Source organism: Amyelois transitella, chromosome 15, assembly GCF_032362555.1.
Source record: "Amyelois transitella isolate CPQ chromosome 15, ilAmyTran1.1, whole genome shotgun sequence".
Lineage (NCBI taxonomy): Eukaryota > Metazoa > Arthropoda > Insecta > Lepidoptera > Pyralidae > Amyelois > Amyelois transitella.
Genome location: NC_083518.1, coordinates 3,711,577 through 3,734,586, shown reverse-complemented (window position 1 = coordinate 3,734,586; position 23,010 = coordinate 3,711,577). Strand labels below are relative to the sequence as shown.

The 23,010-nt window shown below is 33.8% G+C and overlaps 4 protein-coding genes across 4 annotated transcripts; 2 read left to right on the top strand and 2 right to left on the bottom strand.

Moving 5' to 3' along the window:
* Positions 1 to 6,950: 6,950 nt before the first annotated feature.
* On the bottom strand, positions 6,951 to 7,750 carry LOC106135701 (neurogenin-3). Its single transcript, XM_013336069.2, has one exon. The coding sequence runs from the start codon at positions 7,706 to 7,708 to the stop codon at positions 7,097 to 7,099; it is 612 nt and encodes a 203-aa protein (XP_013191523.2). The 5' UTR covers positions 7,709 to 7,750; the 3' UTR covers positions 6,951 to 7,096.
* Positions 7,751 to 8,717: 967 nt separating this feature from the next.
* On the top strand, positions 8,718 to 10,442 carry LOC106135673 (uncharacterized). Its single transcript, XM_013336035.1, has one exon. The coding sequence runs from the start codon at positions 8,718 to 8,720 to the stop codon at positions 10,440 to 10,442; it is 1,725 nt and encodes a 574-aa protein (XP_013191489.1).
* A 151-nt stretch (positions 10,443 to 10,593) lies between these two features.
* On the bottom strand, positions 10,594 to 13,445 carry LOC106135757 (inhibitor of nuclear factor kappa-B kinase subunit alpha). The gene has a single exon (XM_013336130.2). It carries the CDS (start codon positions 13,332 to 13,334, stop codon positions 11,004 to 11,006), a length of 2,331 nt encoding a protein of 776 aa, XP_013191584.1. The 5' UTR covers positions 13,335 to 13,445; the 3' UTR covers positions 10,594 to 11,003.
* A 904-nt stretch (positions 13,446 to 14,349) lies between these two features.
* Positions 14,350 to 21,344, top strand: LOC106135754 (zinc finger protein 883). Its single transcript, XM_013336128.2, has 7 exons — positions 14,350 to 14,780; positions 15,088 to 15,788; positions 16,618 to 16,739; positions 17,098 to 17,280; positions 17,711 to 17,864; positions 18,761 to 18,907; positions 19,414 to 21,344. The coding sequence occupies exons 1-7, from the start codon at positions 14,619 to 14,621 to the stop codon at positions 19,673 to 19,675; spliced, it is 1,731 nt and encodes a 576-aa protein (XP_013191582.2). The 5' UTR covers positions 14,350 to 14,618; the 3' UTR covers positions 19,676 to 21,344.
* The last annotated feature ends 1,666 nt before the right edge of the window (positions 21,345 to 23,010 follow it).

Below are 23,010 nucleotides of genomic sequence, written 5' to 3'. Positions count from 1 at the left end.
TAATGCCAAATTCGCATGTAAAATATTTTATTTTCATGCTGTTATTAATGAAGCCAGACTTTAAAGTAAACATTAAAGTTACTCAAAATAAAGTTTAATTTTTATTGTTTTGTCAGTATTAAATAACTATTACGTTATGATAAATTTCATTTTGACTTTTTAATTAACACTCACACGCATTCTTACTTATTCACGTTCAAGACACTGAGTTTCTTTATTAAACTTTGGTTAAGAACCCAATAGAGAGACTGATAGAGAGGGGTCACCAATCTGTGAGCCTGCGCAATAGCTAATGTCTGCCACTCCTAATACGTTTGTCGTATTCAGTCAGGTGGACAAACATCGCAACAAGACAAATATAATTCATCTACATTTTGAACCTCGATGCAAATCTAACTTTATATTGTAATACTTAAAATTCATATTCTTTACATACAATGTATGTCATGTAACTTTGTTATAATAACAGGCCTGAACGATTTGTCGTGTGCAAAAGCTCACGAATCAATAGTGCTCATTGTATTTCTTTATAAACGCTTTCAAAAATGAGCACATGACCATATTCTAGGACATACCCAATGGGTTGTCAATTGGACACGTAGCAATTTTTACTGGAATAGAAACCGCTGAGTTTTGTTGGCGTGGGAATTTCGGTTGAATTGAACATAAAAGCCTAAAGCTTATTGCAAATGTTTTGAAGACCCATATAATGATTACGTTGACTTTAAAATAAACTAAAATGTAGCAACAAAGTGAGTCATTAAAGTTCACTTCGTAATAATATTGTCATTTATATATACTTGCTTGTACCTGCATTAAAACTAACAAACTCTTCCTCTATATTGTCTCTTTTATATATGGGTAGATAAACATTTAAAATATTCTCCATATATTCCAATTTAAAACCTAAAGCTCTAATAAAGTTAAGTCTATTACTTAAGTATGTACGTGTTGATTAATTTACGCACATGAGTAAAGATACCATTAATAAAGGACAAGTCTTGCCATGAGCGCAGTCGTGATTAAAGCCCTAGGCGCCTCCGGCGAACACATCAGATCTAGGTGAGGGTTAGGACATTTTTCTCACACTAGACCTGAAGCTGCGCCCCGCTGACCGCACACCGCTATGGTGACCATGCTTTTCTAATCCATATACTGTCATTATTGTAAACGCGAAAGTATGCGTTTGCTTTTTACAACATCACAGTTAAACCTCTGAACTGGTTTTAATGAAGTTTTGCATTCATTATTATTACGAGGGCGGAGTCGCGGACGAAATTTACTGACAAAATATTTTACTAGTGGGGCCTTTCTTTATCCTGACTGGGCCATTTAAATTTGTAGTGTGAAATATCCAACCCGTTGGGGTCTTTTGCGTTATAAATACTTCCATATTAATATTTTCATGCTATCCATAATTCCATACTAATAATCTAAATAGTTCAAGATTTATATTTTTTGTCTGTACGAATAAACCCAAATATTCAAAAAAAAAAAATGAAAAAAATAGAAATTTTCCTTTTTAATACTTACATAATGTATTTGTTTAATTTTGTTTTATTTTTGTTCCTGAAAATAGTTGGTAAATATTTAAAAAAGTTGGTTATAATTGTAATATTTTTGAGTAAGTATAGCGCAAGCTAATAATCTGTGTGATTTGTCCCGTATATATTTATTTATAATTCCTGATTGATAATGAAAGTGGACACTCTAACATTGCCTGCTGGGATAAACGATAACACTCGACGTAGATAAAATTGTTAGAAATCGTCATTTCTTGAAAACTAAGTAAGTACTGTGACACCACATGGGTTCAGGTATCCTTATCCGCTCCGCAGGCAGAAATTGTTGTGACTTAAGTAAGAAAATCAGAAAATCAGTAGGTTTTCTTGATAACAAAAAAATTATTTGTGTGAAAAGCCGCGACTGTTAGATGCGCCTGCGTTTAGCAAGTTTAGGAATATAAAATGTTAGTTTCTAAAATATAATACATTTACAAAAAATTTGCAATTAGCGGAACTCCTTTTTTTATTTTTTTATTAGATAATTTTTTTTAATAAATTTTGATCGATAGTTTTGTAAACATTGATTGATTCAGCTCATTTACTACTTACTTAAGATATTACCTAGAGCCTACCCTTTTCTAGGTACGACAGTTAAACTAGTTTCGAGATATTTATTTGAGATCTAACTTCATAAAACATGCTATGCATTTGAGTACGTGCGGATATTTTTGTTTTATGTATCAAGTGTTAGTTCCCACGGGTTTTAGATATACATACCTACTATTTTATCTAAGTTCGTTATCTGTTTGATATGTAAGTTAACATTATCAGTTTAGTTTTCATTGTCATTATATCGTCTAAACTGATCGCAATACAATATCCTAATAAAATAAAAATCTAAATTTAGAACGAAAAAGAAATAAAGTAGTGGATGAAGACATGTCAATTATATAAATAACTTTTTAATTGCACTCCGTTATCATAATAACGGTTGCCTAATTTGATTTTGACACTAATACCTATTAAATTTCTTTACATTTTATATCCTGGCCATTATCAGTGGGAGAAAGCCAAGGGTCTTGCATAAATTTCAAGTTTAAAAACGAGTAGGACGTTTCTCCAATAACCACATAGTATGCAAGGCCGCCTGACATCACACTCAAAAAATAATATGAATACAGAAGATTAACATTCAGTTATGTTTGTGACTTAGAACTTGAAATAAACTTCAGAATTTCCTTTTTGGAAAAATGTAAGCATAGTTTTTGCAGCATCTCTGCACCGTGGGCCTTTCCATGTTTTGTGTCGTTAGATTTTTTTTATTTTAATAAAGTTAGGTAGGTACTTATTAATAATATACATTTCGCGTTTGTTTTATGTCTGTAAAATTCCTACCAAAGGTACATACCTAACAAGTCTTTTATTTACAAAAATTTTATGAATGTGGATTCTAGAGGTGCCTTCCTAAGGTACCTTATGTCAAATAAAAATTTAAAACTTAAAGATCACGTGAGAATTAAAGTATATAGCAACATTAATGTTTATTCCCTATAATTTTTAGTTTACGCTACGGAACCACATTTTTGATGATTGTGCAAAACGCGCGGGCGAAGACGTGGGCCGAAGCAAGTTTTATGGCAAAAAGTTCGTGGACCCTTTACTTGTTTTTTGGACAATGCACGCGTGGGTCATTTATTTTGCGTTTATTTTTGGCCTGCCTTATAATACGCAGAATAATGTAAAAGGTCGACTCAGGTGGTCAGTCAGTCCAAAGACCAAGGGTCATGTATGAAATAAAAATTTTTACGAGTTACGTACACTTGTGCAAGAGATGAAGTCTCCCTATAGTCTTCTTAGAAAAGGGTTCCGTTTAAGTTGGTTATAAACTTGGAGCTGAAAGGGGAATATATATAATATTAGGTCCTTACATATGAAAGTTGCGTTTTGGCATAGTCACTTAGTCAGTCATATCACGCATTTTTATAATATTTTATATATTATTATGTACTTACCTAATTACCTTTTAACTTAATTAGTTCACGACTCATTCCTGGAGTGTGACTGTAGCTAATAATAACAAAATTCTAAGTACTGGCTTTCCTGTTTGTGAACCAGATTATTTCTGTTGAAAAATAAAATGCGTGGAATGCAAAAATAGTAATATAAGGGCATGATGCCTTTTAAAATAGGAGTTACTGGTATAATTTAGTAAAATTGTGTGTTCTTTTTTTATTTTGTAATATGTGAACGTGGCCTTTCAGTCTTTTCAAGACTGTTGACCCTGTCCAGCCTGCAAAGAATATAAATATGACTTTATGTGAGTATGAAATAGGTGAATACATATATAATTTATTTAAATGTTACTGGTACAAAGCTGTTAAGTTACAATCTGGCACCAGTTAAAAAGATCAATCTATGGGTTGGATCATTGGATGTGAGTAAGTATACATTTCAAATGCCGACGAGTATAAGAGATTACTATACCAAAGTGATTGACATCTAATCAGCAACAATTGCGGACAAGTTACCAAAATTGTCGCTAAATAAATTATGACGAGATTACAGTAAGATTCGCGGCCGCTTTTAGTTCGTATGTCATGTCATTTAATCACATTCAGTGAACTGTCATGGCGGCCGTATTTGGCGGGAAAGCAATCCGCTTATACCAAAATAGGAACGAGTTGGGATACCGATCTTTGCGTCTTTATTGCATTGCATGATCGTTGCATAAGTTTTGCATTTTTTCCTTAACGTACGAACCGTCCTTTAACTAAGCATGTTTTAAAGTAACACTTCTGTAAATTAAACAAGATTTAAAAAACTTTTTCAGTAACAATTTTACAACCATAGTGTTCAAAGAGCTGAAAGTTGAAGGATTCTTAGTGAACAGATGGATAGATCACTGGGACGAAGGTATAAGTGCCAATTGAAAATTATTAAGTGAAGGAAAACCGAAGTACAATGAAAAAATACTTATATCACGGATTTGACAACATGGTGGACGCTTTGGTCGGGATGCTGAGAAGCGAGAACACAGGAAAAGCAATCGTCATAGTAAAATAGATTAAGTACGGATATTTTTATATTAAGTTTTCAACAAATACAAAGTGTTTGTTTTTTTAAAACATGTATTGTTTAATTTCTTCTGAATCACTGTTCTTTTTATAACAATGATGACGATCGTCGTCATAGTCTTATCGATAAAAGTAAATATAAAAATAGCGCCATAAATACAATGATGGGAAAGCAAAAGCTGAAATTGGAAGAGAACCTTGGTTACCTATTAGAAGAGGTTACCTATTAATGTACTGATAGATCAGCCAACCTAAGGATTTCAAAAATACTATCATATTTTCTAACTAGAGGCCGCCCGCGACTTCGTCCGCATGGAAACCCTATCAATCCCGCGGGAACTCTGGGATAAAAAGTAGCCTATGTGTTATTCTGGGTCTTCAGCTACCTACATACCAAATTTCATGGTAATCGGTTCAGAAGTTTTTGCGTGAAAGAGTAACAAACATCCATACATCCATACAAACTTTCGCCTTCATAATAGTAGTAGGATACAACGTGTTACTACACTTCTTACCATTTTGTACATGCTAGCTGCAGCTAGTTTTGTTGGTTCTAATGTACCCTGTGCCACTATCAAAAAGATATGAGGTAGGTATAGGTACCTAGGTACCTACTGAGTAACTATGGGAGGTTAAAAACATAGCGAACACAAAAAAGATGTGGACAAATAATAAATTGATTAACATAAGTTACTTTTGATCTCTACGTCTGAAAAAATCAAGATAAGTTAGGTTACTTAGTAAATTAAATAGGAAAGCATTTTTATTTTTGTGAGGTAATATCTTCATGATCAGGTGGGAGTCGCTTCGTGTGAAAACCTCAAACTTCTTACTTTATTACGTAAAAGTATATTTTCGCTGCAGGCAGCTAGTAGGACATCTTACAGGACGAACGAGATTTCCATTGTAATGTGCCCACCAATTTATTTTTTTACAGTAGGTTCAGCGAGCGCTAAATATGAATCTCACGAATTAATTAGTACCTAAGTAGTTTTTTATTGCGAATAGTTAAGTAACATTCAGTTAAAATTTTATAAGATTAGAGGAAACAGATAAAACTACCCTACTTATCCTTCATTGATACTAAAGTAAAGCCCTGTCAACGGTAATCGATTTATATTACCTAACTTATATATTTTCTTATCAAAAAAAGAAAAAAAAACTTTTTTAGCTGTACCTATAAATTCTGAAAATAATAAATGTTCTCGATTATGCTGTAATTATACTAAATGAATTTTTATTAGATTAAAAAAAATTCAAAGTACTGAAATTGAGCAAATTTCATAAACAAAAACCTAGTATAAGAAAAGAAATTATTCACTCTCCTATACATATTAGTTTATCAGCTGATCGGTGTTAGTATGCGAGGGAACGTAATTTTTTTTTGCTTTCTGCTATATTTTTTATGAAAATCCAGCGAGTTTCATTGTCCAAATATGTAGTGAAAAATTCCTTAACGAATAAAGATTCACCTTGTAGATTGGCAAGTGAAAATATGTACTTAGTCTCTGTATACACCTCCGTGAAAGAGGCGTAATTTTGGTATGTAGGTGTATATATTTTTTTCTCTCTCTTGCTTCAATTTCGATTGAGAGCCTTTTAATTTACTACATGCTTTCTTCTGACTACTACATTCGTTATCACAATATTAGCTGCAATTTTATACGAATAGGTGACTAATTAGTTATGTTTGCAACTAAGTAGATGTGTGTTGCATGTTTGACTCATCATCTTATATTGAAACTAATTAAATGTTAAACTACGACAAATAGAAAATTGCTCCATTCTTCATACGCCCAATATTACTTGCCTTCAAGAACAATGAGAGAGATCGGAGTGCGTGGGTTCCTGTCTCAAAGCGACAGAGTTCTATCGTTCAAAACGTTTTATATCTGATGGGACTATGTGTTATTAGGTTGAAGGGGCCCACGCTTCCGGAGTATATTATTTACATAATCAGTGATTATTCCGCATCATTGAATATATTGGTCGGTAACCATGTCAGTCGCATTGACTATTTTAGGTGTTCATATTTTATCTGAATTTAAATAACTATCTACAATAATTTCCTTAAGTAAACCAAGTAGCTACCTAAAAGTCATTTACAAACAAGATTTCATAAAAAAATGATTTCTTGGAATAAATGACACAAACCAATCAATTAAGTCTTAAGTAAATCCTCACTGCACCACACACTCGACTCTTGAACTTTTTATTTGAGAACACTGCATTATATTTATTTATAGATGTCATCTGTCTGTTCCCTGGGGGTAAGACGTGAATTTATGGACTTCTAAAGGGGACTCGGTCAGAATTATTTCAGGCGACATACCCTAAAGAGTAGAATATATTATTAATTAATATTACAAAATAACAAAAACAATGAAAATTTATTAAAACATAAATAATTCAAAAAAATCATCATAAAATATATTAATTAATTAATATTATGGCAAAGTGAAAATTGCAAATACCTAATCAAAGATACCAGTCCATTGGCAACTTAACACTTCACTATCACGAAAAAGTTCTGTCAATATAATCGTAATCGAATTCCGCCAAGAAGGAGTCGAATGGCGAGAGGGAGTCCTCTGCGAACTCGGACGTGGTTTCCAATTCCTGTTCCGTGGAGAATTCTGACAGATCCGAGCAGTAGGGTGATGGCCATCGTTCGGGTCTCGGCGTTGAGTCTCCTTCGGGACTTGATTCTCGGAGTGTGGCCGATAGAGCTGATATGTATCGCATAGCGAGACGAAGGGTCGTTATCTTAGTGAGTTTTTCGCAGGGCATTGGAGCTCCCGTGATGGCAGCAGCCGGGACGGCTCTGCGTAGGGCTTCGAAGGCGCGATTGATTTCTCGCATTCGACTTCTTTCGCGCGCGTTAGCAGTTTTCCTCCTGTATTTGCTGAGAGGCTGAGGCGTGCGGCGCGCGCGCGGCTCTCGGCTGCGCGCAGCGCGCGGACGCAGCTGATACGTGTCGTGCTCGGGCATGGAGTGGAGTCTCGATGTGGTCGCGCAGCCGCCCCACGCGACGGAGACACCGCCCGCACTCGGATTCCGCTTGAAAAATACGCTCACTCCGCCCACTTGCCCCGTTCCGTTCATGTACACTGATGTAGTCAATGACATAAATACTTAAAGTCCATCCAGTAAATCACCACAATACCTACTTGTGAGTACGTTATACATGTGTCCCTTTCAAGATTTTTTTAATTTATCCATTGGTAATTTTCGAGCCCCGGTCGAATCAAGAAATAATATTATATTTTTCAGATTTATTCGATTAGATCGATATTTGATTAAGTAGTTTCAACTTTAACTAAGCGATTTATAGACGAACTATAACACAAGGAACTTTCTAAGTAGGTACCAACCAACCTACTTTGGAATTAACGAAATTCATGTGTTTTGTCTTTATAGGTAGGAGGTATTTATGAACACACCAAAACTGACTTAATTTGTAAGACTTTTCTCTCTGAAGAAATCTATAGTTACTTGACTCCCGTGTTTAATGTCTATATTCCTCTTACTTTTGAAGATTTTACATAAGCAACACTTTTATACACAAATGTACTCCATCGCAATGAATGAACAAGCAAGTAGTAAATAGTTATCTCATGGATAAAGTTAAGACAAGAACCTATGGGTAGCAATAAGGGCAATTTGCATATTCGATTCGGCATTTCCGTTAAAAAAGGCCGGTGTCTAATTGTGTTTACTGACCTTGCTAAGCCGCGTAGGATTTTATAGTGTAGGCGCCAAATAATGTCACAGAATGAATTTTCGAATACAGAAGTCATACTCTAAGGACTTAAAATTCCACAAAATCAAATAAAAAAATCGGCATGTGTCGATATTTTTCAATTTTGACAGGAAAAGGCTGCATGATGTCTTTAACCAAAACTAGAAAAAAATGTTGTTCCTTGTTTAAAAATGAGAGGGATTTCTTTTTGTACCTACATAGTTTTCTTTAACTGTTAAATATGTTAGTTACCTTTAAATAGATACGTACGAGTTCATTCACATTGGGATAAAGTACAAAAACAAATAAACGGTACGACCTAGGCAATAATCTAATCTCAAACCTTTTTTTAAAGACATTTTAGAGAGAAATACGACACCTTACCCAACTGTTAAAATGGATCTTCGAAGCCAAATATTGCTTTACTTAGACCAAAGGCGCATAACAAGTGACATGAAAATTGCTTGCGAACAATTTTTGAATGAAGTAAATGTGAAAACTATTTATAAATATCCTCCATTTAGATATGTACTTGAAATTGATGTTATGGATTTGCTTGAGACATCTCCTGTAATCGGAGAAACATTACTACAAGAACCTCTGAGGTTGCAAAACATTTGCAATGAAATTTTATTTGCATGCTTAGTTTCTTTGAATAGTAACGAGTGGACTCAACATATTAGGCCAAATCAAGTGGCTGTTAACATAAGATTAAATTGTCTATCAAAACTTTTAGTTATTCCTAATCGCCATCACTACAAAGGTCTAGTAAGTTTTGAAGGGTTGTTAGTATCAAAATCTAAACCAGAGAGTTATGCTTATCATACAGTTTGGTCATGCCCTGAAGAATGCGAGGATAGTGAAGTAGTGCTACAATACATCCCAAAAATGCCACCTAAATGTTATGTCTGCAAAACTGTTCTTTTTGAAAACAGCGGCTTGAGGAGATGTGGTGAACAGGTTAAAGTTACTATGAAAATAAAAAACTCCTTACTATCAAAGAATTTCAGAATTTCCGATGATTTGATACCTATATTGAAGATCGGTAGTGTTTATATTTTCTATGGCATTATATTTAAGAAGATAACATCAATTTGGTCTTTAGAAGAAGTGGTGCCATTGCCTGCCCCTATCACGACGCCTATTCCAGAAGATGTCGAAGAACTTTTTAAAGCATGTAAAGAAGTTTCTTGGAAATTTATATACTGTCTAGCTTCGAGCATAGGCATTAATGTGTGCCCGTTGAGTTGTTTCATGCATTTGAAGATAAGTTTATTGTTGAGTTTAACCAGCGTAAAAGCCAACATGTGGACGAACTCCCGCATTATTCACGTGTTTGCCGCCGGCTATGATACTGGGTTTGTCGGTAAACTGATGAATGAAGCGGCCAAGCTCGCACCAAGATTTGTTTACATGGGGACTTCCAGCACGACAACTATTGATACATTAATAGGTTCCTCTGGTGGAATTTGCTTCTTATCCTTACCGTTACATATCTACAATCAAAAACAAATACATGCAATTCTTTCTGCTTTAGAGACGGGAGATATTTTGAATGATGCTTACCCAGCCCAAATTCAATGTGCCGTTTGGGCGCAGGGAATGGATTATAAGAAAATACTTCTATATAATGTAGCAAATATATTTGGATTCGTTTGTAGAGGGGATTTTGGAGAATACAATGACGAAATTATTGGTTTTATGCTTGAACAAACAAATACCCCACTACAAAACACAAAAGAAGAAGTCAAAGCTTTAGATGATGTAGCAAATTACTTAGATATCGTGGCCGCTATTCAAGTATCGTTAGATCAGAAGACAGAGATTCTATTGAGGAATTATTTCCTAACAGCTCGTAGAGAAGGGACTAGAGGTGTGTCAGTGGGAAGTATGGGTGCTTTGGTAGCAATTTGTTTGACTGCAGCAAGACTCTGTCGACGAACTGTAGCAAATGTTGATGATGCAGTCTTGGCTATCTGGTTACATGTGAGTGGCAGCCCTGAACCAAGATTTGCGCCCGACGATTATCTTATCGCGCCGGCTGATATTCATAATTTAAAAGAAGTATTCAAAAAATTCAAAATCTGGCTTACCGAGTTTACTGGGATTAGTGTGCCATAATGTTTATCATTTTGTTCGTTTGCATTGTTATCTTATTACTCATTTGATGTTATGTAAGATTTCTTTACTTAATAATTCAGACAATAATTTACTTTATTTTCACAAACATGTTCTCCTTTTAGAATAAAAGATTTTATTATGTATGTAAACCTTATATTTTACTTCTAAATCACACATTATAAAAATACATATTTTAAGATTGTGTCAGTGACACAAAATAAATAAATCAGCATTTAACCATAGGTTGGTTAGTAACAAAATTTAGACTTTTAACTATATTAGTAACAAAAATAAATTGTTATACATTTAGACCATATACCATTAATATAAGCACAAAAATGCATAAAAATACATGCTTCATAGAATTATTACTGACTAGAATAAACAGCTACACAAAAAACACATTGGCCACTTTTTTAAAAAAATAACATAGTCCACAATTTATTGTGCCCATTGTTATATATTATCATATTCTTATAAACTAAGTTTCTTTGTATTTATAACTGATACCTTTAAAACAAAAGGCCTATGTATAGGTCCAATTTTTATACTAGATTATTTTCATTCTTTGTCTTGTAGAAAACTAAAATCAAAGGCAACTTTTCCAAGCAATTGTTTCTGCATATTAATGGTTTCAGTTAATTTAGTATGGCTTTGTCTCAACTTCAAACTCTCTTCAATCAGAGAAGTAAGAGCTTCATCTTCATCAACTTTATTTGCCATCTTAATGCAATGAGCAGACACGGCTTCACCGACTTTAAAATTACTCTTTTGAAAGGAAACTACACTATACGGAAGATCAACTAAATTATGTGCATCATTAGCAAGCATGGATATAGTTGACCACATACAGTTTGTCAAACCTTCTAAGATATTGTTAGCTTGTAAACTTAACTTTTCAGCATTATTATCTGCATGTCCTATGACTTCAGAAATTTTACTGAATTCTGTACCCAAATCTATAAGTTTCAACATGAATGGTTGGTTACGTATTTCCAGAAAAATCTTACTTCTAATTTTAAGACAATCATAACAAACCTTCATAACATCAAGACATTGCTTTTCCTTAACTCTATAATCAGAGAAAGATTCATTTCTTTTGTAATTTATGAAAACATTCAAGGCATTTTTAAAAATATTTTGGTAATTGTACTTTTGTACAAAGTTGTTGAGGTCAACAGTTAAGGCTTCATTACTTCTTCTAGATGCTGATTGCAATCGTACAGTGAGTTGTGTCCATGCTGTTTGAAGTTTGTTAATTTTGTCATTTAAATCATCTGTATCTCTAAAATTCTTCTCAAATCCTCCAAGAAAGTTTGTCCCTACTGCATTTTGTTTTAAATTCAGGACATGATGTTTACCCACTTCAACCATTTTTAAAACAATTCCATTTCTAACAAGTAGTTTCCCAATGTCTTTATCAATTGCATTATGTTTCAATAGCATTTGTGTCTTTTCATGTTTCAGAGACTCTCCTCTGGCAAACAATCCTTTGATAAAGGAATCATATAGTTCAATTTCATTTATGACAAAAAACAGACCATTTCTGTACAAATTTTGTTGATTTTTAAAATTATATAATGCCTTAGGATGCTCCAAACATCTTTGAATAGTTTTTGGTACTATTGGTTCAATATTTTCTTTTATAATGTTTCCTTTATGGTAAAGGTAAAAGTTTATATCTGAACAATCATTCCAGTAATTTACAACTAGTTCATTATCATTAACTTCATTATAAGTTGATTGAGATATAATTATCTGATCTTGAATAGAAATTTTTTGATCCTTTTCAATCCACAACTTTATATTTGATATCGTAGTTTTAACATCAATTTCATAGGCAAGTTGTGATGATGTGTACACTGAAAATATTTTTATAATCCTTCTTGCCAATACTTCTTCAAGAAAGTTGAAGATAACAATTTTGCTTGCCGTTTTCTTTTCTTCAGTAGGTATGTCAAATGTAACTTTTGATGGAGCATCTCTACCTCGTAATTTGGGATCCCATTCCAATGCCATCCTTAGCCATTGCTCAATGAGCATTTTAAATGGTTTGGAAATATGATTTTCTGCAAAAATTTCTGTCGAATATTCTATATCACCGTGAAACGTTTCATACACACAGACATCTTCATGAGTTTTCTTCTTTACATGAGGCATCCACTGTACTGGTGCCATAAATGGCAAGAATGGTCTTATACCACAGATTACTTCAAAAGCCAAAAGTCCAAATGACCAGAAATCAACAGAATTACTATATGTTTTGCTATAAAGAATCTCTGGTGCTAAATATTGTAGTGTACCAACAAAACTAGCACAAACTGAATTTGAATCAATTTCCTTGGCATATCCCAAGTCTATTAATTTATACTGCATGTTTACTTGTCTTTGAGTGCCATTGTTAGAAGAGCCGTTATCTTCATTTAATTGAATAACAATATTTTCAGGTTTAATATCTCGATGTGTGATTTTGTTTTGATGTAAAAATTGCATAGCATTTCCAATATCCTTTAAAATTTGACGTACCTGCCCTTCCTTTAAACCCCCACATGATTCAGGTTTATTGAGTAACTGTCGAAGAGATCCTCCACTGCAATATTCCATACAAAGAATAGGTAATTTTGATGGGTTTGCAGATTTTAAGCCTTCAATAAACTCCTTAGGTAGTTCCTTCGTGCCAACGATATTAGGGTTGTTGCAGTTCTGTAACATATCGACTTCTTTCGTCCATCGTTCTTTGTGTTTGGAGGTGAGTTCATCGCCCCATTTACACGTCTTGATAGCAAGTTTCTCATCTGTTTTTTGGTGCTTCCATAGAACTACTGTGCCAAAACTTCCTGAGCCTAATACTCTGTCTTTCACCCAATCACCGATAAACACTATACTATCCATTATTACAAAATTTAAAAGATTTCTAAAATATCTTATCGGAAAGTACTATATCCATACTTTATTTTCCTGCTTCTAAAATTTCTTGTTTTGATTGATTCTTGTCTATGTCAAGACACATTATGCCAAGTTTTGGCGTTGACATTTATTATGTCGCTTCGACTATTTTGACGCTGATTTCAGGCTTAGAATCTGTAGCCAAATATGAATGGCAGAGTAAGTAGGTAAGTAAGTTGATTTAAAACATGTCCGTTTCGTATGGTTTCTTGATAGCGTTGATATGGAAATTTAAAAATTTATATATTTCGGGACTACATAATGCGTGGACTAAAATTAATAAATATATAGCTATTTGAAAATAATGTAAGCTTTTAAACTTAATTTAATTGTTGTGCGTAAACATTTGCATAATGATCAATATTTATATTATAAATGATTGCATTTCTCGAGCTTAGACTGAATAAAAAGACGAAAATAAAGCATGATCATCAAAATAATATAGGCTTTAGACTTTTTTCTTTATTGTTATAAGTAGTTTTAGTTTTAAATTAATTAGTTTGTAAGTATCTTTTTTCTTTCTTTTTATAAGTAGTTTTGGCTTTAGTTTTAATTTGATTTAATTATAATATTTATAATAAACTACAAAAATACATTTTATCAAAAACAAACTCAATTTTTTTAATTTACGCATGCATAGGAAATGTAAGGTCCGGCACTTGCTGTGATAAATATACTTGCAGTATTAAAACTTTCTAGTAATAACGTATTTTTTTTATAATGAACCTTATCGGTATACGATTAACGCCAGGTTAACAGCTTTTCCCTCTGAGTCCCATTTTTTCACGAAGCTTTTCTTAATTACTAAGTCCGCCTTTTGTATATTATTTTGTTTTAGACTAAATGTCAATTGTAATCATGTATTATAAAAAAAAAACAAAATATATTTGTCAAAATTAACATTGACAAAACATAACAATCTGTCATGACATGTCTGTGTTTGTTTGGTTTGGTTGTTGACAGTTGTTGAGATACTCCGTTTCGTCCGATTTTTGCAATTTATTTTGCCAAAGATTTCACCTAAATAAATTACAAAAAATGTTTACGTACCTAGTGCTTTTATAAAACTTTAGTTATGTTGAGTGTTCACGTAACAAAACCATCATATCAAGTTGTACTTTAGGCATATTGATAATAGAATGAATATCTGAAATACAGAAAATGCTTACACGACCGCAATTTTGATAAGAGTTTCTTTTATCCAAGTCTGGATAGATCATAAAATTTTTAATGGAGCCAGAATTTAGTGCCTTGAATATGTTCCATATTTCGAATTGCTGTCGGGCTTGTATGAAAGCTGATTCCAGTTTGTTATCCTTATACGAGAATATAATGGTGGACCAACAAGTTTTTCTCATAGCTGAAGCTCTGATGAATTGTACAGGGATGACGGTAGTGTAATTTTTATTCCACTTTACATGTCTCTTTCTTATCCTTCTGCCACTTGGAAGATCATTAGATAAAATACTCAAAGGCCATGTTTGGCTGTATGGCTTTACGATGGAAGTGAGATCTAAGATAGTAATAGTTTGCTAGCTCACCAATTTTGTGAAGAACCACAAGTTCCCTATTGTGTGCAAAGAAAAGCAGGCTTTTTATATACGAAAAAGTATATTTTATCTTTACTTAGGCATAAAAGCCTAATTATTAAGCAATGTGTTGTTTTGGTTGGTTTTATGGTTGGATGGTTTTATTACAGGTCATGCAAGATGATGGTCTACCGAATAGGATTTGCCATGATTGTGCTAAGACTCTTGAAACTATATGTGCTTTTAAAATTAGAGCTTTGGTCTCTGAGACAGAATTCAAAAAGCTTATTAACTCTACACCTAATGGAATAAAGGATCAAGTGATCAAGTCAGAAATGAAATTAGAAGAAGATGACGACATAGGAAATGGAGACTTGCTATTAGAGGACCTATCTGAGTACACTCCCTTAGATTTACCAAAACAAGAGTGTGATACTAAAATATGTTTTGATGATATGGTTTCACAAACTCAGACTTATAATTGTGAATTGTGTTCTAAAAAGTATACAAAAGAAGATAAGTATCTTAAGCATATGAAGTCACACGAGAACCCCATGTATTGTGATATTTGTAAGGATGTCTTTTACAATAAAAGAACTCTTAATAAGCATATAAAAAACCACAGTTCTGGTGTATTTAAATGTGATTACTGTGATGAAGAGTTTGATTTAGAGGCATTATTTTTGGAGCATGTTGCAAGTCATGCAGAGAAAGTTAATGTTAAATGTCCGAAATGTGAAGTTTTATTCAGTAGAAGAGGTGCTTTTATTACACATTTGAGAAAGGTTCACGAGAATAAAATAAAATGTGACATTTGTCAAAAAGATTATTCTACAAAATCTCTTCTCAAAAGACACATGAAGCTACACAGGTAAGATTGGACTACAACAAAAGATTGCAATTTCAATTCGCATCCAGACATCCCCTTATAGCATTCCCTAATCACATCTATACTAGCACCACTGCAATGCAGCTTTGAATTGCTATTAGCTGTGTTATTTACTTACCCCTTGGTAACACACTCCATGATGTAACCTGAAGCCTGGGGTATGCCTTTGACCATAGTTTTTGGATCCGTTGAGTCAGGATTTTACATGAAGTGACTCCCATCTGAACTCCACAACCTTTCCAGGAAAACCTAACCCGTATTGAATTGATCATGGTTACACATTCAGTTGTCTGCATGTGCAGGTTTTCTTACGATGTTATCCCTCACCATAAGAGCATTGGTTTGTATACAAAGGAAATGTACTTAACTTCTTAAATAGTCATTGGTACATGGCCAAGGTAGGATTAGAACTGGACCCTTTCTGCGCATCACACATTTTAACCGAGCACCTTACTGATTCAAATGATGTTCAATTGTGATATACCCTTTTCTGTTAATTTGTAACTTGTATGTGTTGTATGTGCCGTGTGGGGGAATGGGCACCAATAAAAAAAAAGAATAGGACCACTCCATCTCGTTCCCATGGATGTCGTAATAGGCTTACATACATGGGATTCTTTTTTAGGCGATGGGCTAGCAACCTGTCACTATTTGAATCTCAATTCTATCTTAAAGCCAATAGCTGAACGTGGCCTATCAGTCTTTACAAGACTGTTGGCTCTGTCTACCCCGCAAGGGACATAGACGTGATTATATGTATGTATGTGTTGTAGTGACACAAGTGAATTTAATGTTTTTTTTTTGTTTGCAGGAATGAACGCCCTTACCAATGTACGAAATGTGCCAAGTCCTACAGCCGCCACGATCAGTTGTTGCAGCATATGAAATGGCATGATGGGATCAAGCCCTACATTTGTAGCTTCTGCAGTAAAGGTGAGTAGTATTTGTCCCTTACCAGCTAAGTCTTTTAATCCGGTTGCATTTTCAATTTGATCAGATATTCTTAAATCTTATGCCAGTCACGCCATCATAGCATGGCACGCGCGATACCATTTATATCGCGCGAAAGACCATCACTGTTTCGCACGTGAAACGGGACAGCGATAGTTTATCGCGCGATAGAAACGGCGACGCGCGTGTCATGCTTCGGGCATGATGTAGAAATCATATATGTCAGAATGTATTTTTAGGTTTGTCAAGATTTTATTATAAAAAATTTAGTACTGGCAGTTTTTAACTGTTCCAACGCAACATACATGTAAATTAAATCTAATGTAAAACATCTTTTCAGCCTTCAATCAACTTTGTAGTTTAAAAGATCACATACGGACGCACACGGGCGAGACTCCATACCTCTGTTCTGAATGCGGCAAGAGTTTCACCAACAGTTCAAACCTGCGGCAACATTTGATGCGACACAGTGGGGTTAAACCGTTCAAATGCAATTTATGTCCAAAATCATTTACAACCAAAGGTACTGTTTGAGTCTAAACTCTATAGATAGGTCTGTTATTTATAATAAAGTTGATACACTCTAAGCGATAAATAGCTAATTACACGGCACTAATAACACAGATTATTACAATGAGATGGCGCTCTAAATAATCGCGATCTACATTCGTAGTGAAGAACCAGTTTAAACTAGTTAAATTTTTAATAAGATTTATTTAATATTTTAATATTGTTTCTCGTAAAATGCGACTAAGGGCTTATAAATCTGGGATTCATCTTGAAGGTGATGGGCTAGCAATCTATCACAATTTGAATCTCAATTCTGTCATTAAGCCATACAGCTGAACTGAATGCGGCTATTCAGTATTTCCAAGACTGTTGGCTCTGTCAACCCTGCAAGGCATATAGACGTGATAATATGTATGTACAATATGTAGGTATATTGTTTTCAGGTCAGATGACATCCCACTTGACAACTCACACCGGAGTCCATCCTTATAAGTGTGAACAATGCGAGAGTACATTCACTAAAGCTAACTCACTGAAGAAACACAAACTCATACATTTGGGAATAAAACCCTTTCCCTGTGACAGTTGCAATATGCGGTAAGTAACATTTAGGATGTCTCGGAAATTCCTAATATGATATATATTTTTTTTAAATTTTGTGAACGTGATAATGTATAAGGTACAATTCTTATCTGTTTTCAAGAACACGGAACGAAGGAAATCATGGTATAGTTGCTTCTTTTACCGCGCAAATTGTCAAAATCAATCAAGAGAAAGGCTAACAACCTGTCACCATCTGAATCTTATTTCCATTGTTTTAAGCCATTCTGCTGAAAGTGGGCAAATATCAGGGTTTGCAGGGTAAATAGAGCCAACAATCTTGATAAAACTCGGAAAGCCAGTTTCAGCTGAATTTGTAAATAGATATATAAATAAATAAATATATACGGGACAAATTACACAGATTGAGTTAGCCTCGAAGTAAGTTCGAGACTTGTGTTACGAGATACTAACTCAGCGATACTATATTTTACAATAAATACTTAATATAGATAAACATCCAAGACCCAGGCCAATCAGAGAAAGTTCGTTTTTCATCATGCCCTGGCCGGGATTCGAACCCGGGACCTCCGGTGACACAGACAAGCGCACTACCGCTGCGCCACAGAATCCGTCAAATAAAAAAAAAATTTAAACTTATAGTTACGTCTATCCCGTGCAGTGTAGATAGAGCTAACAGTCTTGAAAAGACTTAAAGGCTATGTTCAGCTGTATGGCTAAATGATGGAATTGTAATTCAAATAGTTACAGGTTGCTGGTACATCGCCTACAAGAAGAAGCCAAAGTTAATTAGTCTTTCCTTTAGTTGGCTTCTACTACATCCATGGGAAAGATATAGAATGGTCCCATTCTAAAGTGCATAAGTTTAGTTTTTTGTCCCTAAAAATAAATATGTATTTTTTAATTTGTCTTTATTTTTTTAATAATTTTAGTTTCTCATGCAAGGAACACCTAAAGCGCCACAATCGTATACACACGGGCGAGAAACCCTACAAGTGTCAGTATTGCGAGCGCGCCTTCTCCCAGAGCAATGACCTCGCCAAACATATCCGCACGCATGTTGGACAAAATATATACCAGTGAGTACATGCTATAAAACTGTAAAATAAGTCACATTCTTACCTCGCTAGAGTGTGGATGGAAAAATGGATGAAGTGGGGATGGGATGTGGATGAAAAGCTAATTATTATGAGGAAACTTAGCATAATCCAATGAGATTTATTAATTTTAAGATTGGTTACACTAGTCGTTCGCCGTGAACATGACCTCGCGATTTTTCACAAAATTTTGTTTTCAAATGATTTTGTTGCCTTACGAACTTAAGCAGTTCTAAAGTTATCAGTTTATTTGTAAATATAAATATACCGCATAGAAGTCGCAGGCACAGCTAGTAATTCATACACACCACATAATCTTCTAAAACCAACGACTGTTTTTCATTTTGTTATATTCTTTTTTACGTGCAATAAAGGGTTTAAAAACAATCTACATATGTATGTTATAAGAATATATTACAAATTATTTCCATGCTGTAAAATATTTTTAATTAATTGAAAATAATAACAATTTGATTGCAACATTTCAGATGCACAGTCTGCAGTATGAGATTCAGACTTATCAGTGAACTGAAACAACACTATCCCACCCACTACGTCAACGGAGATGACATTCCCAAAATACCCATCAGCAAAGGAGTGGAAGCTCCCGTCCTGATGATCAAGCCTGAAGAATCTACGCCCGTAGTGACATGCGATCCGAGAATAACGATTACTATAAATAGCAACGGTCTGGATAAAAATGGTTTAGCAGGTGACATTACTATCGATTTGTCCCCTGACAAGAGTTAACAATTTTTGTTGGTAAATATGTTAATAACATTAGTTTTAAAAAAAGAAGGGAAAGGCTAATGGACTTAAGATTCTTCTTTTAGGCGATGGGTTAGCAACCTGTCTCTATTTGAATCTAATTCCATCATTAAGTCATACAGCTGGACATAGCCTATCAGTCTTTTCGAATATTTGGCTCTGTCTTCTCAGTAAGGGACAGATACGTGATTATATTTATGTATAAACGTTAGGTAGTATAATGATTTAAAATACAATTAATGAAAATGATAAATAATATAATTTAGCTGTGAATATGTGTTATAAAAATATGATGTGTTTAATGAACACTTTTTGTGATAACTCGAATATAGTTACTAGATTTTAAATTAGAGGCTATATATTTATGTACACGATTTTAATTAGTTTGAAAATTATAAGTTCTTAATGCGAATCAGATTGAGCATGGCGCAATCTTAATAATAATATAAGTAAACATTCAATATTCAAAGGCCCATACTAAGTTTTATTTACATACCAATACAATACATCACTACGCTATTAATATCTTTGAAAACAGAAGGAATCGAACCACGACAGTGTGGCGACGGAGTCTATGGCGCTTATTGATGTTAAAAAAAACTGTTTGCACTTGCACTATGTCGAAAAGGCGCTTGCTTACAGAACTTCCTTTCGCTTCATTTTTCCAGGGACAACGCTTGATTGCATACAAGTTGATGTAAAATAATAAATAAAAGAGTATGTTACAGTTAACGTGGCTTAAAAGTCTTTTCATGTCGGTTGGCTCAGTCTACCTGCAATGAATATAGACGTGACTATATGTATGTAAAAGAATGAAGAATATACAATCCATTCCCTTCCTTCAGTTATCAGCGGGCTTGTAATTTATTTTCAAACATTTATCGTCCAATTTTTACAGTTTAACTTAACGAAGTTCTCTTAGTGTAAATAAGTATCCAAGTCGTCGGAATGCCTTATTTACAATATATCTTAAAATGTAAACTTTTAAGAACTAAGTAAATAAGTACTAGGTATTTTATTCGTTTTCTTAGACTGATCAAAATTGTATTTACTTTTATGCTAAGTAGATAAGTATACTTACTTACATTGAAGGCTGCTTTGAAAAAAGTTTAACGACGGAAGAATTATCTTTCGAAATAAAAACTGCCGCCATTATATAATTATAATAGTTTTGTGTCATTGAAATAAAAGTTTACTACAATTTCTATAAAGATATTGACTTTGTATCGAATAGTTGTATAATATAATTTATATTCAACGATTTATCGCCCAGCCGGTACACTCAATTTTTGGAATTGGAAACACTATGTGCCTTAATATTTCTATTTCTTTACTCATCAGTAAACTAATAATTTTTGTCAGATGTGTTGCAAAATAAATAGCTAGAAACATTTTGAGGATTTCACAAAACTAGCGCAATTTCATAGGATTTGTTGTAAGCCGAGCTTTACTTTACAAATTATATTAAAAATGAAGGGAATAAAATACTTAAACATAATGAGGCAAATTACTATGTACAAAGTTTTGTTAAGTATCTTGAATAGTAAATTAATTTATTGATTTTCACTCATTCGTTTTATAATATTGTCATGATCATGACATGTTATTAGGCTCAGTTATGTATCAGCATATAAAAATGGTGTTGATTATACCATTATTCGAGTTTGGAACACATTTTAACTCCCAGTGATACACAGATTAGCAGTATAGTTTAAATTTTTTAAATGTTTAAACCCCGTGAGTTAATAGATGTTGAAATGAAGTTCCAAAGTTAGTTGCATTTAGTTAACCGCCTAAAGATTTATACCTACAAGGTGTTCCTTGTTTTGTGCTAATACATTTTAGTGTGCAATAGTGATTTGTATAGTCACCTGCAGATAAAAATGACTTTAGTTCATAAAAATTAAAACCCTAAGGTGGGAGAGCAAGTTTATCTTTTTTTATTTCAATTTATTTTACTTAAAAACAGTAAAAATACAATTCTGCCAAAATGTAATTTAGTTTGTCGGCATCTGCAGCAGACTGTACGTGTTTTTAAAAGAGTATTTTACAGTTAACGTGGCTTAAAAGTTTTAGAACTGCTATGCGAGTTGGTCTTTGCTGGTACTTTGTATATAAGTATTTAGGGATCCTGTCATCATGAAGTAATCGTGACTGTTCACAATAGCACGGAGGGCACAATAGTATTGTTTCCTTTAGTTTTGTGTCTTTAACACTGTAGAATAGAACTACGCTTTATTTATGTATACTGCGATATACCCTTTTTGTTGTTGTATGCTTGTGTTATGTGAAATAATTGCAGAATATAATATTTTACCACAAAGTTGTGACTGTTTCATTTTGTGAATGTGTAATTATGGCCTGATTTACCGATTAATAACGCTGTATTTCTATCTATTCCCATAACCTCAAACAGGAATGAATATAAGAATTGACAAACACCACATCAAAATTTTAAAAAATCGCGTTGGCCGACCGCTTAGCATTTGTCTGTAACCTAGCTCAGGCAAAACTTCTTATAAAATTAAATAAAATCTTGGAAAAGTTCTAAGCGCTGAGAAATATTTTTTTATTGTGCTAGGTCTGTACACCCACACTTCCTTATGGTCTTATTTTGTAATCGTCGGTCGTTAATTTGTAGAAATTTGAATAATATACCTACGACGAAATAGTGACATGTGATAGAAGATATTTTAAAACCTTATTTAGGTATTAGGGAGAATATGCCGTAACTCTCACTCACGACTCACTACAAGAAATAAAGTAGAAACCTAGTTACATGTCTCTTGAATATGAAAATTTATGATGCTCCATATAGTAGTAGTATTTCGTAATTACTGGTAAATACTTAAACCAATGTGGTCTTTCAGTCTTTCTGAGAATGTTAGCTCTGCCTACTGCGTGGGAATAAAGACGTGTATATATACTATATCCTGTTTAACGAATAAAAATACGCTTGGGATTCTTCTTCTATTGATGTTAATTCAAGCTACAGAATATTATTTACCGATAACGGATGTCCTTTCATCCCCCGCCCGTAATCTCGCAGTTTTCTTATTGGGTCACGTTCAGATGTATAAATGTAGTTCCAAGGGATTATTCCACTCTGACCCTTCTTCAGTCGTCCCACTGATGGGACAAAGTAGAACGTCTAACTTCAAAGTGGAAACTACTCCACTAAATTTACGGTGGGAATGTCCCCTTGTTTAAAATAAGGTTTTTACAAATAAATTATTTGATTTGGTGTGTTCTCCCCCTAAAAACAAACTGAAATTAAAAGGTAAAAACGTAAATTTAGTCTGCTTGGCGTAGTGGAG

What these genes read in the sequence shown, in the direction of transcription:
- LOC106135701 (XM_013336069.2), bottom strand. Translation starts at nt 7,708, where the DNA reads ATGTCATTGACTACATCAGTGTACATGAACGGAACGGGGCAAGTGGGC.
- LOC106135673 (XM_013336035.1), top strand. Translation starts at nt 8,718, where the DNA reads ATGGATCTTCGAAGCCAAATATTGCTTTACTTAGACCAAAGGCGCATA.
- LOC106135757 (XM_013336130.2), bottom strand. Translation starts at nt 13,334, where the DNA reads ATGGATAGTATAGTGTTTATCGGTGATTGGGTGAAAGACAGAGTATTA.
- LOC106135754 (XM_013336128.2), top strand. Translation starts at nt 14,619, where the DNA reads ATGGAGCCAGAATTTAGTGCCTTGAATATGTTCCATATTTCGAATTGC. An exon ending in TGAATTGTACAGGGATGACG is followed by an intron (nt 14,781 to 15,087) that starts GTAGTGTAATTT and finishes GTTTTATTACAG; the next exon opens with GTCATGCAAGATGATGGTCT. An exon ending in TTGTAGCTTCTGCAGTAAAG is followed by an intron (nt 16,740 to 17,097) that starts GTGAGTAGTATT and finishes ACATCTTTTCAG; the next exon opens with CCTTCAATCAACTTTGTAGT.